Source organism: Buceros rhinoceros, unplaced genomic scaffold (genome assembly GCF_000710305.1).
Source record: "Buceros rhinoceros silvestris isolate BGI_N320 unplaced genomic scaffold, ASM71030v1 scaffold14028, whole genome shotgun sequence".
In the NCBI taxonomy this organism is placed as follows: domain Eukaryota; kingdom Metazoa; phylum Chordata; class Aves; order Bucerotiformes; family Bucerotidae; genus Buceros; species Buceros rhinoceros.
Genome location: NW_010426442.1, coordinates 1 through 14,329, shown reverse-complemented (window position 1 = coordinate 14,329; position 14,329 = coordinate 1). Strand labels below are relative to the sequence as shown.

The window sequence follows — 14,329 nt, the reverse complement described above, 5'->3', positions numbered from 1 at the left end:
TCCTGCTGCTAAGTTCCATCAGTCAGGTACCTAGAGAAAAAATTTGGAGAGAGATGTTTTTTATTTCAAAAGGGAAACTGCTGAGACAAAGGACTCCTCAGTCAGCAGAACATGGATTTTGAGCATCTCCTAGTAGTGCTTCCCTTCTGTCATAAAATTATTCTACATTGCATTTGCCTTTTAAGATTTATAGTGCAGCAAAGCGTTTGCTTTAATAGAGGAGGCTGTTGTAGTACTTGGATCTTCCAGTGATCTGTCACTTTTCAGCTTTCTCACAAAGCCGAGTATCAAGAATCCAGTGGGTTTGCAGTTGTCTGTCTGCAGTGGTCATCTTTTCCTGAATCCTATTCTTTCTGCCTTTCTTCATGATAAACTTCAGGTTTTGAGGTGTTTTTTTTTTTGTCAATGAAAAGTTGAAGTTCTAAGACTTCAATTCTGGTCTGCAATAAAGAATGATTATATCCATCAATGTCTAAGCATCAAGGTAAATGTTTAAAGTGAAATCTTAATTACCAATCGTTTAAATGTTGTGAATCTTTAAGAGTCTGTCTTGCCTTTTGTTCTTCTATAGTGCTGTATTCTCTCTCCAGTGGAACTGATGTAAATGCTGTGCAGAATCTTAATTTATAAACTCAGCGGCTTATTTTGATAGTGAGGGAGGAGGGAGTGGTTGCTTCTCCAGTTTGTAGTTCAGTTTTTTTAAATTGGATGTTAGCATTACTTTTATGGCATTGAACTAGATGCTGATGAAAGCCTAGTTAAAAAAACAGACTTTCTGCCCTTCCTAGTCCCACTTAAACAAAAATTAAAAATACCCACTGGCAAGCAACTGCACTGTCATCTTTGTTCTTCTGGAGTATGCTAATTTGGACCTTAGTTTAACTAATGCAGGTAGAAATAGGCTTCCTTCTTTTGCTTTGTACTGGTATACATTTTTATTTGTAAGAAACAATGTTTTTATTGTTTCCTATAAAAGGATACAGTTTGAAGTAGCTCCTTCCAATGGGATTATTTCCTTTCCAAAGACAGACAGAAAGATCTTCTTTGTGGCCTGGAACATTTATGCTGTAGCAAGCTTGATTGCCCAAGTAGAAGTACTGCTAACATTCTGGTCTTGTCCCAGGCCACTTGCATGTTTTTCAAGTTTTATGTATGCTTTCAGGCCTTGAGTTTTAAATTTTGCTTTACAGTAAGTTCAAAGCAAAACTGAACAATTCTTTCTGTGAACTTGTAAAGCCAAATATTTTGAGACTTTTGCAGATTCTTGGCCTATTATCTGATGATAGTCTTAGTAGTCTTGGGACCCATTTTTTGCTTGTCATGTTGGGATATCATTATATACTTGTTGCAAATTACACTACTGGTTTTAGCATTACAGTTGTCATTTTAGATCATTCACTGGAAATGAGGGCTTTTTTTTTTTAAATACCTTGTGAATAGTGCTGCAGGCTTGAGGTTCTGCAGTCGTCTTGCAGTAGTAGTAGCGTGGCATTCTGCTGTGACAACTGTGTTACATTATTTCAATGTCTAAAATTTTAGTTAGTAAGATGTGAATAGTAACTTTATGAGAATTAGAGCCTTTTCTTTCTAGGGCATTGTCCATGAGGGATGTGCAAGTGCTTTAGGTGCAGTGTAGAAATAGCAAGTTTTGTCAAAGCTGTCTCTGTTCCGTCTCCATCCTGTCATGATTGATTTTTCAAATGCTTGAATTGAATGTAGCTTCTTCAAGCTATGTGTATTAAAGCTCGATCCTCCACATAGTTTATTGTTCGATACGTGATGTGAAACATGACATTGTAGTTCTGGAATTTCTAATTTACTACTCATTTGCTCTCGATTTTTCTTGTCCTGTTTGATTGCAGTAAATATCACCCCATAACATTCTGTCCTGTATTAAAAATTGGACTGGATTTTCCTTCATATGGAAGACGTCTTTCTCTGTGTGATAGCTCAGGTGCTGCTTTGCTACATGGAATATACATTCAAGACTCTCAACAGAACAGTAGTTTCCAAAACTTCCTATAAAGACTGATACTGTAGTAGCTACCGTTAGCTACCATCTGAATCTGAGCATTTGATATCTGCTTCAGCATATTGTGAATATGGACAGAATAACTTCACCTCTCAGCTGTGGTTCTTAGCTGTATATTGCCTAGAGTACGTACTTAATACAATGCTTTCTGTTGAATAGGAAATATTAAGATCTATTCTGTTCAGTTCTTTGAATAGCAATTTTCCTAGTTTTGGTCTTATATCTGTAGTTCAGCAAACATCTTTAAAGAATTGAAATTGCATACTTTGGCTTGAACAGAAGGACATGGAAATAGGGGTGGCTGAAATGACATAGGTCATTGGGGCTCTTTATAGTTTGTAGTCAGCAGACAAATGCAATTTTTACTTGCAGAGGCATTCCTTGTTTTCATATGACTGTTGGAAATAGTTCCATTGCGTAAGTCTCATACTTTTTGCACAGCTGTTTCTTTCCTGATGTTAGGAATTCTATATCTATGTGTAACTTCATTTTTGGAAGCATAAACCAACTGGAATTAAGTTTGTCCTCCAGTTTTGATATTTGAATATACAAGTTCATAAATGTAAATGCTCTTCAAGACTTCTAGGTACTAACAAAATTAGTACCTATAAAATCAGAATGAATTTGTGGGTTTGAATCTTGTGAATAAATTGCAAGGTCACTGTATTTTTTTAACCTTCTGAGATCTGATAGTGCTCTGTGGCAGAGCATGATACTTAGAGCATGTGCAATTCAAGAAGAAAACCTCTTGATGCATCAGTGTGTACTAGGATGTTGGTAGATGATAGCATCCATTTTAAATATGGGACCTGTAACAAGCATGAAGATCTAGGCTCTTCTTTCTGTTAGCATCTAGAGTTCTAGCATCACTGTGACATTTTGTACAGTCCTCGAGGGTGCAGCCTGTGTTTTGACAAAGTCTGGAATTTTTTTTACTGGATCAGAAGGTGCTTCTTTTGAAATGTTATCTACTGGGTACAGCAGATGTATCTGGGGCGGAGGGGGGGGGTGGGGAGTGGATAGCTAAGCCACAGGATGGTAGACAAGGATGAGTGATGTTTTGAATTCAGTTGACAAAGAGAATTGTCAATTGAAAAATAATCTTGGCCATGCCAAAGTGTGATTTAATTAAATCAATAAGGAGAAAAATACATTTCTAGTGTGTTCAGTTTGTTTGTGAAAGAACAGATTCTATTGTTCTATCACGCCTTGAACTGGAGCTATAAAGAAAAGCAGGTAGGCAGAGCTCCAATGTAGCTAAGCTAATAGCAACAGCTAAAGTTCCTTGACAGCTCTGGAGTTGTGATAAAGAGGTTCTCTGAAGTACCATATCTAGGGTGATATTTCATCCTGCAGCATGGAAGATAGCCTTTACCTGGTGTGAATGACACCCCTCCTCCCCTGGCTTATGAAAATATAATCCTTTCTCCATGTTTAAAAAACAAATAAAAAAACCAACCCACAAACAACCCCCCCCACACCTCTATTCTTAACTATTGCAGGAAAACTCTGGATTTTATGCCTGTTGTGAAATGCTGTATCCATCCCGTGCTGGTCTTCTGTAGGTGAACTTAACTGTATTAGACCCCAAGTCAAGAACCCTCTTCTCAATAACATTTAGTAGTATTTTGATTGCAGTATCTTTCCTGTTTATTGAACAAGCTTGTGTTGTGTGAAAGTGCGTGATGTCAGTATTTTCAACAAAATGTTTTATCTTTTTGTTCTTGCCTTTGATACGAAAGGTTAATTATTACAGTGATCTGTGGCTTAATATGAATAAATCTGTTATTTGGAAACCTGGTTACCTACATTTGATGCGAGTCTTCAATTTTACCAGGTGCATCAAATCCCCATCTAAAGATCTGTTGGGCTGTCTTCTAACTCATGGTGGTGATACTGGGGAATCCCCTTAGCAATAACACAGTAGTAATTCAAGAGGGATAGAAAGCTGTACTGCGATTTCTCAGATGGTTTGGTTTGAAGTCTGTGCAAGACCCACTCCTTCCACCATAGTCATATTCCAATCACAGTGATAAAGGCACACACTTTTAGCTGCTGCTGTTCTTTGAATCTAGAACGATAGTCATATTCCGTTTATGGTAATAAAACGAAGTACATTATGATTGAAATACAAAGGAGCTTCCTTTTCTTGAAGGTGCTTACTAGTCCCCAAGGGGAATTTATGAAAGTCCTAAAAATGTTCTTATCAGCAACTAACTGCACAGAGTTGTGCTTCTGCTTTCTTATTTCATCCTGACCTTTTTACGCTCATCTTGCAAGTCTTACTGTTGAGACTACTTAGGAAAATAAATTATGTGTCAGGTATGTACTTAATTATGGTGTTGCTTAGATCATTGTCCCACAAATGTCTGCTTATGCCTTGATTGTGAGGACGATATTTGATATGCTCCACACCAGTGTAAATTTTCAAATAATACTGAAATCTGAACAGGTATGTCACTATAACATGCTCTTTTGGGGGGAATGGGAGACCTAATTGTTATAGGTGTGTAATGAAGTTCAAGAGACATCTCTTAACTGCACTATTTTGAATTTTGCCCGATAGGTACAGCATTATTTTTAACTTCCCTCCTCTTTTAGTCCTATTTCTGGTATACATTTTAATGCTTATTATTATACTAGCGTTAATTTCTTACCTCACGGATTTCAGTGGCCATTTTTTTCCTTATACTTAAAAAGCTCCATCTAATTTGCAAAACTTTCTTTTAATGTACTATGACTGAAACTTTTTTGAGAAAGAGCAGCATTCTTCTTTATTTTCATATGCTGCGCTGCCCTGGGCACGCTTGCTCTACTAGTATGAGTTCCATTAAGTTGTAGCAGATCATTTTGTGCTAGTAGTGTGCTCTGGCTGGAATCATCTCTGCAAGCACCTGAGATTTTCCAGTCAAAAAGGACATAAAGATTATTACAAATCAGAGCAGACAAAGCTTGCTTTTTGTAGGTATTGATGCTAAATGTGTATTCCCTGTTTAGCTACTTCTGCATAGCTCGGTGTAGCTGCTGCCTTAAACAACAGTATGGCTTTTTGGAGTTCATAAACAGCTTGCAGAAATGTTGATCCGGTGGGCCTAGGGTCTCTGCAAATAACTTCACCATTCTTCATCCTTGGATTAAAACCGTGTGCTGAATAAACCTAGCTATTAACAATCAGCACATAATTTCCTCAACCCCACACCTTTTCAGGTCCAGGTCCATGACTAGGCCACCCCAGATCACCTTCTTCAGTATGGTGTGGTGCCCCAGTGTACAATATGCTGGTGACATTTCACTTCCCCTTGATCTGCTGGAGCCAACCTACATGAGTAAGGTAAGTCCATTTATTTTTCAATGTTGCTTAGTTCTGTAAAGTTTTTATTGTATACCCTACGTATAATTTTTAATCAAGGGCAAAAAACTTTACAAAACCACGTGCTATTGAAAAAGGACTTGTCCTTAAACTATGGGCAGCTCAGAAATAGATGCAGTGTCACCAGCATATTTAGAAATCTGTTCCCTAGAAAAATCAGACAGTTGTTACAGGTGTTGGTGACTTGGATTCTCTGTGTGTTCTGATAAGAACATTTTTAGTGATTTGGAGACCACCTTTTCCAATTTCTAGTTGGTAGTTTTGGTTTTTTGCTTCAGAAATTTACATAACAAGCAAGTTAGTCTATGCTGCCATGTCTGCGGGCATTAAGTTTTCTCTCGGTTAGTCCTTGTCTTTCACATGCAGTGTCTTCCACATGACTGAGTTTCTTTTACGTGACACACAGACATACAGAAGAGCAGCAGTGTTCATGTATTTTGGATATGCTTCCAAGATTTTTTTTTTTTGAAAGGTCAGCAGTAAGAACGACGGACTGGTAGTATAATCTGCCGAGAACTGAGACTTCTAACACATGGAATATAAGATCTTGAATCTCTCAAACTTTTCCAAAGTAGGGATTGCAACAGAGAAGCATTATCATCATTTTGTCTTGTTTAAACTCTTGAATCTACTCATCTCAATTCTTCAAAGTAAAACTTCAAGCCTTGGAAGTTGTTTTACCAGGTTATTCCTTTCTGTTTCTGTTGCTGTGTTGTTGGCCCTTCTTGAGGCATGGAACTACTTTATCTGAATGGCTCCTTTATTCCTTTTCTTAAGGTGTGGTCTTCTGTTGTGACACCCACAAATAGAACTTGTGAACTTTAGAGAAGTTAGTATTTATTTTAGAACTTCACATTGTTCAGCTTTGAGAGAGTTACTCTGTTATTTTTAATTTCCATTTTTCTTCTTACGTCTGTCAGCTGTCTTTTGTTTCAGATTTTTTCTAAGCTTCTGATCATGTGTGTAGAGCATTTAGGGTTACAAAAGCTCCATTCTTGTGGAGTGCTCCTTGACAGTTGTTACTGCAATACAGATGCAAAACAACATCCCTATCTTTCTTAGTCAGATAGGCAGTAAATTGCCCCCAAAGTAGAAGAAATTAAAATTCATCAGGCAGTTGAAACTGAATGGTTAACCTGCAGCCCAAAAATTTGCTCCAGATGTTAAGTGTATCTGTCTTTTCATGGAGATGTAATGCAAATACTTTCTCTTCAGTTATATGGTATTTTTTTAATTATCCTGAATTCCTTCCATGTTCTGTGGCCTAGATATAAGAGAGTGTATTATCTCTTTAAGTACTGAAGTTGTAAATCTAAAAAAAATCAATTAAGTATGTTCAGTTTTCTTTGGTACAGTAGAAGACTGTGAGGAACTTAATTTGTTTGAAGCTTTTTCATATATGAAAGTGTTTTTTAAAGTAAAACCAGAAAAGTATTAATGTATAAGGCTGACACTTGTTAACTAGATGGTATTATGTCTGTCAATAAATACTATTAAATTTATTTTTCTTTGTAGCATTTCATCTAGATAGAAGAAATTCACCACCAAACAGCTTAACACCATGTCTAAAGATTCGCAATATGTTTGATCCAGTTATGTAAGTAAAACCAGTTATCTGTCTGCGTTTCTGTATTCTTTTGAAAAGTTCCGTTTCCTTCCTCAGAGTGGGGTGTGGAAGAAGTGATTTGTTTCTTAAAAGAAACAAATGGATTGTAGAAAAAAGAAATTTTCCTCTTAACATCTATAAGACATAAATAATCTTGCTGTCAGTCTCCTGTCCTTCATCGTCTTGCTTTGTGTCTTTGGGTCACTTCTTTCCGAGTGTGGTATTTAGTCAAACTACCTGGAGCGATGACTGATCTTTCTCCATTAATTAAGTTTTGTGAGTGTTCAATTACATTAGCTGACAGGGTAGGCTTCTGTGGCTTAACAACCAGGCCGAACAACATTTCTGAAGTATTGTTAAGTATTCAGGACTATTTTGAGCTTGCACAGTTTACATTTAAAAGGCAGAATTTAAATAATTTGTTACTTTATGGCAATGTGACTGCCTAGTTTTGAAGCAAATAGATTTTTGTAGTGGGAAGTTTTAAACTAGTGTAGAGTAGTGGCTTCCAGTGCTCAGGTATAATTCTACATATGTACCGTATATGAAAGTAACAAGCCTTGTTTCACGTGCCAAGAGTTAAGGAAGAATAAATTTTTTTTTTTTTAGTCCTTTTAAAGCTTCATCCACTCCACTCTCCTGTTATTCCCATTGGCTGTGGCTGTGGACTAGATAATTTTAGGAGTTGAACAAAAATGAAGATGCTATACTGTCTTACAGAGTAAAAGTGAGATGCTAATTGGGACTGAAGAATATAAGAAGTTGAGGGAAAATAAAAGCTGTTGAATAGAATAGGGAATAACAGGAGTAGGAGAGGACACTGGATTATGGACACAAGTGATTGCAAAGTTTGGATGTATTTTTTCTGCTTTTTCACTTCTGTTTCTAGTCACACTTAATTACTTTAGTTCCTTGCTTTACTAATTGGAAATCTGTTAGCTAATTTATCTGAGGGCAGTGTTCTCCCTAGCATAGAGAAATACTCTAAAAACTTTTCTCAATGGCTTTAAGACTTAATGACTGTCTTGGGCAGAAACCACAACAGTGGCTTCTTTCCTGACTTTCAGGTTGCAGTAGGCCGTGCAAGACTGACATTTTTAAGCATTGTTCTTGAGGTAAATAGATCCTCATGTAGGAGAATGAAATAAAATACAAGATTTGCTGAGAAATTTGGGTAAGATCAATGTTGTCATCGTTCTTGCTATAAAAGAGACTTCATGAGCTACATTGGTTAGTCTGAGTAGTGCTGAAATCCATTCCTGAAACTTCACTGTAATGTTTACTAGTATGCTGTATTGGTTGCTTTATAGTTTCAAAAGGTTATCTGTTCAAAACGTCCACTAGTAACTGAGATGTAAAAAGATTGTTCTGACAAAGATAACAAGGCTTTATGTTTGCTGTGAACTTCAGGGTTTTTCAAGACTGACCCATTTAAGTGCATTAAAAACACCCCACATCTGTAGGCTAGGAGTTATTCTCTTCTGACGCTTCTTTTTAGTCTCTATGTCCAGTCAACTATTTTGAACAGTGCAGCTTCTGATACATTAACTTTTTGTAGACCTTTTCTTCTGGAAGTTGACCAGCTCTGTTATTGGACTGCTGGATTATAGTTGTAGCGGGATACTTCATCCAATTCCTTATTGCACACCCCAGCTCATTCCTTCATGAGCTTTTTATCACACAAACCAAATACTTATCTTGAAACAAACCAAATACAAATCCCCAAAACCACATCACCCAAAACCCTCTGTGCAAGACAAACACTTTCTTCTTCTGGCACAAGCAGTTAAATAAAGTTTATGCCCCTGTCCTACTTCTGAAAGGCATGAATGCCTTCCCTGACCACCTGAAACAGAATGTACCAGTGTATGTGATTAGACTAGCAAATACTGTTTTGGCATTTGCTGCAGGTGCAAGGTATGTTTAACGAAATAAGTTTTTTAGTTGCTCTTTATGTCAAGCTATTATATACTCAGAATAAATTACTAGGTACTTTTCAACAATACGCCAGTTGCTGGTACAAGCGGCCATCTATAATAGAGGTCTTCCCTCTTGACCTGAGGACCATCTGGAGAATATACTAGCTGATTTGTATTTATCAGTGCTAACAGAATAATCATCTTAATTACTGCCAAAAGTCAGAAAACTTACCTCGACACTGAACCCTCAGACCGCAGCGGCAGTCTTAAGCTTGGGTGTATGCTCTAGACATTTACTATGCCAGACACAAACCTATTTTTTTTAAATACCAGTGTAGGCATCATTTGGATAAGCTTGTTCTAGTATTTCTGCATTGACCACTAAAAGGAAAGGTTCATAAAGCAGGGATAGCATTGCTGCAAGATTCAGGTAGACAGCTAGTGGAACATACATGTGCAGCACCAAGGAAGGGAAAGTCGTTTCTGTTGGGAACCTATTTCATTATGGGAAGATCAAGTTAGTTGATAACTCATGATGTTTCATGTCCCAGGTCTGCAATACACAAAAAGCAGACTAGACCAAGAATATGCTTCTGCTTGAGTTTCGAACAGGAAATGAACGCTTGAGAGTAATGCCGTGATGTCAGTATTTGGGAAGGATACACAGCAGAAAAGATGGTTACCTAGTGTTAACAATATGACCTCTTTAAGGTAGCTGGCTTTCTGCTGATGACAGAATGCTTCTCAAGAAGATCTTGAGACACGAGTCCTAGGCTGGGAGGGAATGCACCAAAATCAAGATTTCGTAGAATCATAGACTAGTTTGGGTTGGAGGGGACCTTTAAAGGTGCTGAAGTTTGCAACTTGAAATTAGGTTATGTCCCTAACATCCTGAGCACAGCATGTTGTTTAGAAAACACTGTTGTTTACACAGAGAAGGGGAGGGAGACTTGTATATTCTCTTCATTTTGAGCTATCTAGTAGAAAGAAAACACCTTTTTTCCTTTCAACCAGAGTAGGATGCATCTTCTCTTAACTTTTGCAAGATTTTAAATTGTAGGTGTCTTCCACTGGAAAGTCTCTCTCGCAGCAGGGCCTTCTTTGGTTCTTCTTTACACCTTTGTGCAAATTCCTGTTTGCTTGTTTATATATAATCTGCCTGTGTAAGGGGCATCAGCTGGAAAGTCTCATCCTCTAACCAGTCAAGGTCAAATGACAGAAACAAATCTAACATTCCATGTTAGAGTTGCTCCAGTGTTGCATTAGTGTTGTGCTCAACAGATTTAAATTACATCCCTGTCTAATTAATTTCCCTGTGTACATTCCATCCCTGGCATTTCTTTTCATGAATAAGGAGTGCAGGTTAACTATTTCATGAGTTTTGTCCTTAAGTATAGAAAACTTTAAAACTACCCAAAGCTCTTGATAGTGTTATTGAAAGAGTAAGTTCACTGTTTTTTGTGTAAAGACTATTGAGGCAGGTGTAACAGTGTATTAAGGCTGCTGAAATTGTCTTCTCTCTACTTAGGTTTATTTTATTAGGACCAAATAGTTCCTGCAGTACCTTCACAAAAACATGTAGAATTCTGTCTTCTCTAATGATGTACCTGAAAATTGATTAATCGTGACAGTAGAATATTTATTGCGAAAAGCTCCCCACTTCTGTTTCTGGATCTAGATTGCAATGTTCTATCAGTACCCTATGGGACAGATGCAGTTTGATGCTTTGTTTGGGATCCTGAATAGCTATTTCAGTGATGAACAGTGTCTGAATAGCTAAAAAACTGCTTCAGCCTGCTGAAGCCTGACATGTAACGTTGCTTCTGTGACTGCTGGTAGAGATGATACAGTAAAGGGTCAGAGGCCTTTACCCTGTTCTTTCCCTCCTCTTCTTCCACTGCAGTAAGAACAGCCTAGGAACAAGCCTTGTTCCTTGGAACAGCGGCCAGCTTGTCTGAGCAGGCATGGGAAGAGGAGTTTATGACAGGAGTTTCAGACAGGAAGTTTATGACTTTGCAGGAAGGTGATGGCAGGCTGCTGGGAGGACACACACGCACACCCCCCCCTCTTGAAATAAAAAAATTCAACTCTAAGAATCAAAAGGAATAATTTGTAAGTGGACCGTAGGACCCAATTTACTGAATGTTCAATAGCTAAAATACTAAATCTGTCCCAAAGGCATTTAACAGAAACTGATGTCAATTTACAGAGAAACCAAACTCAGTGGGGAAGGATGAGATTGTTGTGAATGTTTCAAATAAATTGTGTGCTTAATTAAATCTTTAAATGTTTGCATAGGGAAATAGGTGATCACTGGCATCTAGCAATTCAAGAAGCAATCTTGGAGAAATGCAGCGATAATGATGGAATTGTTCACATTGCTGTTGACAAAAATTCACGTGAGGTGAGTGTCTTTCCAGTGATGTTATGCTGTTTATCCTTGTCTGTTGGACTTTAAAAAAAAACCTAAAAACTTCTCTCTATTAATGCAGGGTTGTGTATATGTCAAGTGTCTTTCTCCAGAGTATGCTGGAAAGGCTTTCAAGGCACTACATGGCTCTTGGTTTGATGGTAAGGAATGGGGGTTAGTAAGAAAACATGGGTAGAAATGACTGAAGATGGTGCAGCGGGAGTTCTTTTAAACAGTGAAATGTTTTGTATGTGAAGTACTGAGCTGTAACAAAAGCTGGATATTTTTAGTAGTCATTACCTGGTAAACTAATGTCACTGTAATGACGTTTGTGTGTATTACATCCTGCAGCAAAACATAGTAATGCTGAACTAGAAGGTTTCTCTTTTCCTGTTTCTTTGCCTCCTAGGAAAGCTGGTAACGGTAAAATACCTGCGACTAGATCGGTATCATCATCGTTTTCCCCAGGCTCTTACTTGTAACACTCCACTGAAGCCATCAAACAAACACATGAACTCTATGTCACATCTACGTCTTCGGACAGGCACAACTAATTCTCAGGGAAGTTCCTGAGAAGACTTTCTACAACTGCTAGGACTGTTACTCGCAACAGGAATTTTCCTGTTTGGCCGCTGTCTTCCTTTTTTAGTGCTTTTTGTATGTAATACTTCAATGAATTAAAAGTTTGAACGTTCCAGAAATCTTGTTTCCAAAGGGACTTAGCAATGAGGCAGTAATACTGAGCTGGCAAAAAAAAAAAAAAAAAGGAAATTGCTTCAGGAATTTTTCTGGGGCTATATTAAACCAATGCATTTAAGTTTTGCATGAGGAATACCGAATTCATTATACATTTGCAGATGTGGTGGCTGTATTTTTGCACCAACAAGTGTTTTTGATAATACAAAAGCATGGAGAAAAGAAGACTTCCTGTATTTCCATAGTTTCCTGTGAAATAATCTTGTGGGTATTTTGTAACAACCAACCTACAGTTCCTGATGGTGAATAAGTTAAAAAAATCTTTTTCAGTCAATATTAGTTTTTTGTTGCTGTATAAGAATCTTTTTCTGCAGCTAGGGTATGGGAAAAATTCATTTGGCGTTAGTGGTTACATGTAAGTGTGAGGGAAAACAAACTGATTGCGGATGTACTAGGTTTTGTATATAAATGTAAATGATGGTGGTGGCAAAAATGGTTGTGTTCTGTGAGGGTGTCTGCATTGAAGCAGTGAATAAGCTTCCTATTTTATTCAAAACCTAATGTTTTAAATGGTTTTGGCTGTACCATGACAAGAGGCCAAACACCTTAAAGTGTTAGATACAGGTTAAATATCTTTTATAGGTTTTATATTAAAATAGCTGACTATGATTTTGTGTGAAAGGTCTGATACCATTTGTAATGAATTCAAATTTGTGAGCAATAAAGAAGCAATTGGCAGATACTGGAAAAAATATTTTGTGAAAAGCTGTATTTATTACTACGATTGCCAGGGCTGTGACAAAATACCATTGGGATTAAGTGACTTTCCCAACATGTTACAACTTGCTTTAATGAAGCAGTTACCTGTTAAAATTTTAAAAGGTACATACTTCCTTGCAACAATTTTGGCTGACGCAAACTAGAAGTACAGCTGACAGTAAATCTTGTGATTCCAAGCTTGTATACTTACTAACATTTACCTAGAAGTACAAAATTGTTGCTGAGAAGCTTAGTTGCAAATCTAAGATTATTGGCTTTACTAATTCCCACTCCTAGAACAACTTTATCTAATTATCCAGCTGAATATCCTGTAGGGGGTGAGACTGGAAGCACACCGGTCCCACAAATTTTACTGAAACTCACTTTACTTTGTAGATATGATGGATTTGCAGCATGAACTTGCACAAATAATGCACGTTTTTCTTACGGTTAAGTAAACATGATGCACACTATTCTGCAACAGAAAATCCTATTGTGCCTTACCTTTGTGCTTTTGTGGGCACCATGTTTATTATTGGAGAGTTTGTTAACCGAAAAAATTTTAAATCCTCAGTTTTATGTCTCAGATGCTAATGAATGAGTATATATAATATATAATCAGCCATGCAGAATTCTACTTACCAAGGACAAGTACATATTTTTGATGGGTAGGTAGATTGTGCCAGGTCTGGTAGATTTCGATGAGTTTTACTATATACATATATGTATATGTATAATATACATGTATATGTATTATATATATGTATATAAACTAATTTTGTTGTATTTGATGTGCATCTTAGTGATTTCTTAACCTGACCTTAGTGACCCCATCTTGTGACCTGTTGCAAGAGTGAATGTAAAAATAGTTGTGGCATTTTAAAAGGTCGCCTTGATGCAAATGCATCTATCTTGCTTCTAAAATATATTTCTTGTAAACACTGTACATTTTATTATTGTAATATGTACTATTATGCAGCTTATTTTACCTTAAAACTGTTAAGTTGACCAATATCCCCTCCTGCAAGACAGAGGGGAATGTGTATATTACCTGAACATTTGAGAAAAATCAGATGTTTGTTGTAATTTGTCACCCTGTCCTGTAAAAACAAACAAAAAACCAAAACAAACTCGAATTAAAGGTTTATTAGGGATTTTTATATGCGTCTTACCTTCTAGATATTTGGATGTCTCTCTGACTTAAATACTTTTCACCTGGGGCTGAGGGAGGACTGATCAATCATTTTAAAACTTGCTGTTAGGATTTGAAGCTGAACAGCTGCTACTGTGAGCTCCACCACTCAAGTGAGTTCACTTTTAGCTCTTTCCTGTGGAAGGAGAGGGAGCTGTAATTCTGGTGTTCCCCCCCCCCCCTTTAAAAAAAAAAAAAAATACATGCACGGCGGGCGCTAAGAGCTGTCTTCGATGTCGCTGCCTGTGATAAAAGTTAGATCAGGCATGCGGCTTCTGGCCGCCAGTGGGAGTCGTGGGCCGGAGTCATCGCGCCCCGCAGCGTCGCGGCTCCTGCCGCCAGGCC

The 14,329-nt window shown here is 37.5% G+C and overlaps 1 protein-coding gene across 1 annotated transcript in view; it reads left to right on the top strand.

The window, feature by feature from the left end:
* The window catches only part of LEMD3 (LEM domain containing 3), a gene marked incomplete at its 5' end in the record, with an annotated part of 47,447 nt that extends 35,363 nt beyond the window's left edge, over positions 1 to 12,084 (top strand). Inside the window, 4 exons of the mRNA XM_010141511.1 lie at positions 6,918 to 6,999; positions 11,226 to 11,331; positions 11,420 to 11,498; positions 11,747 to 12,084. Coding sequence (XP_010139813.1) covers positions 6,918 to 6,999; positions 11,226 to 11,331; positions 11,420 to 11,498; positions 11,747 to 11,910 — 431 coding nt within the window. The remainder of the gene's footprint in view (positions 1 to 6,917; positions 7,000 to 11,225; positions 11,332 to 11,419; positions 11,499 to 11,746) is intronic.
* Between the last annotated feature and the right edge of the window lie 2,245 nt (positions 12,085 to 14,329).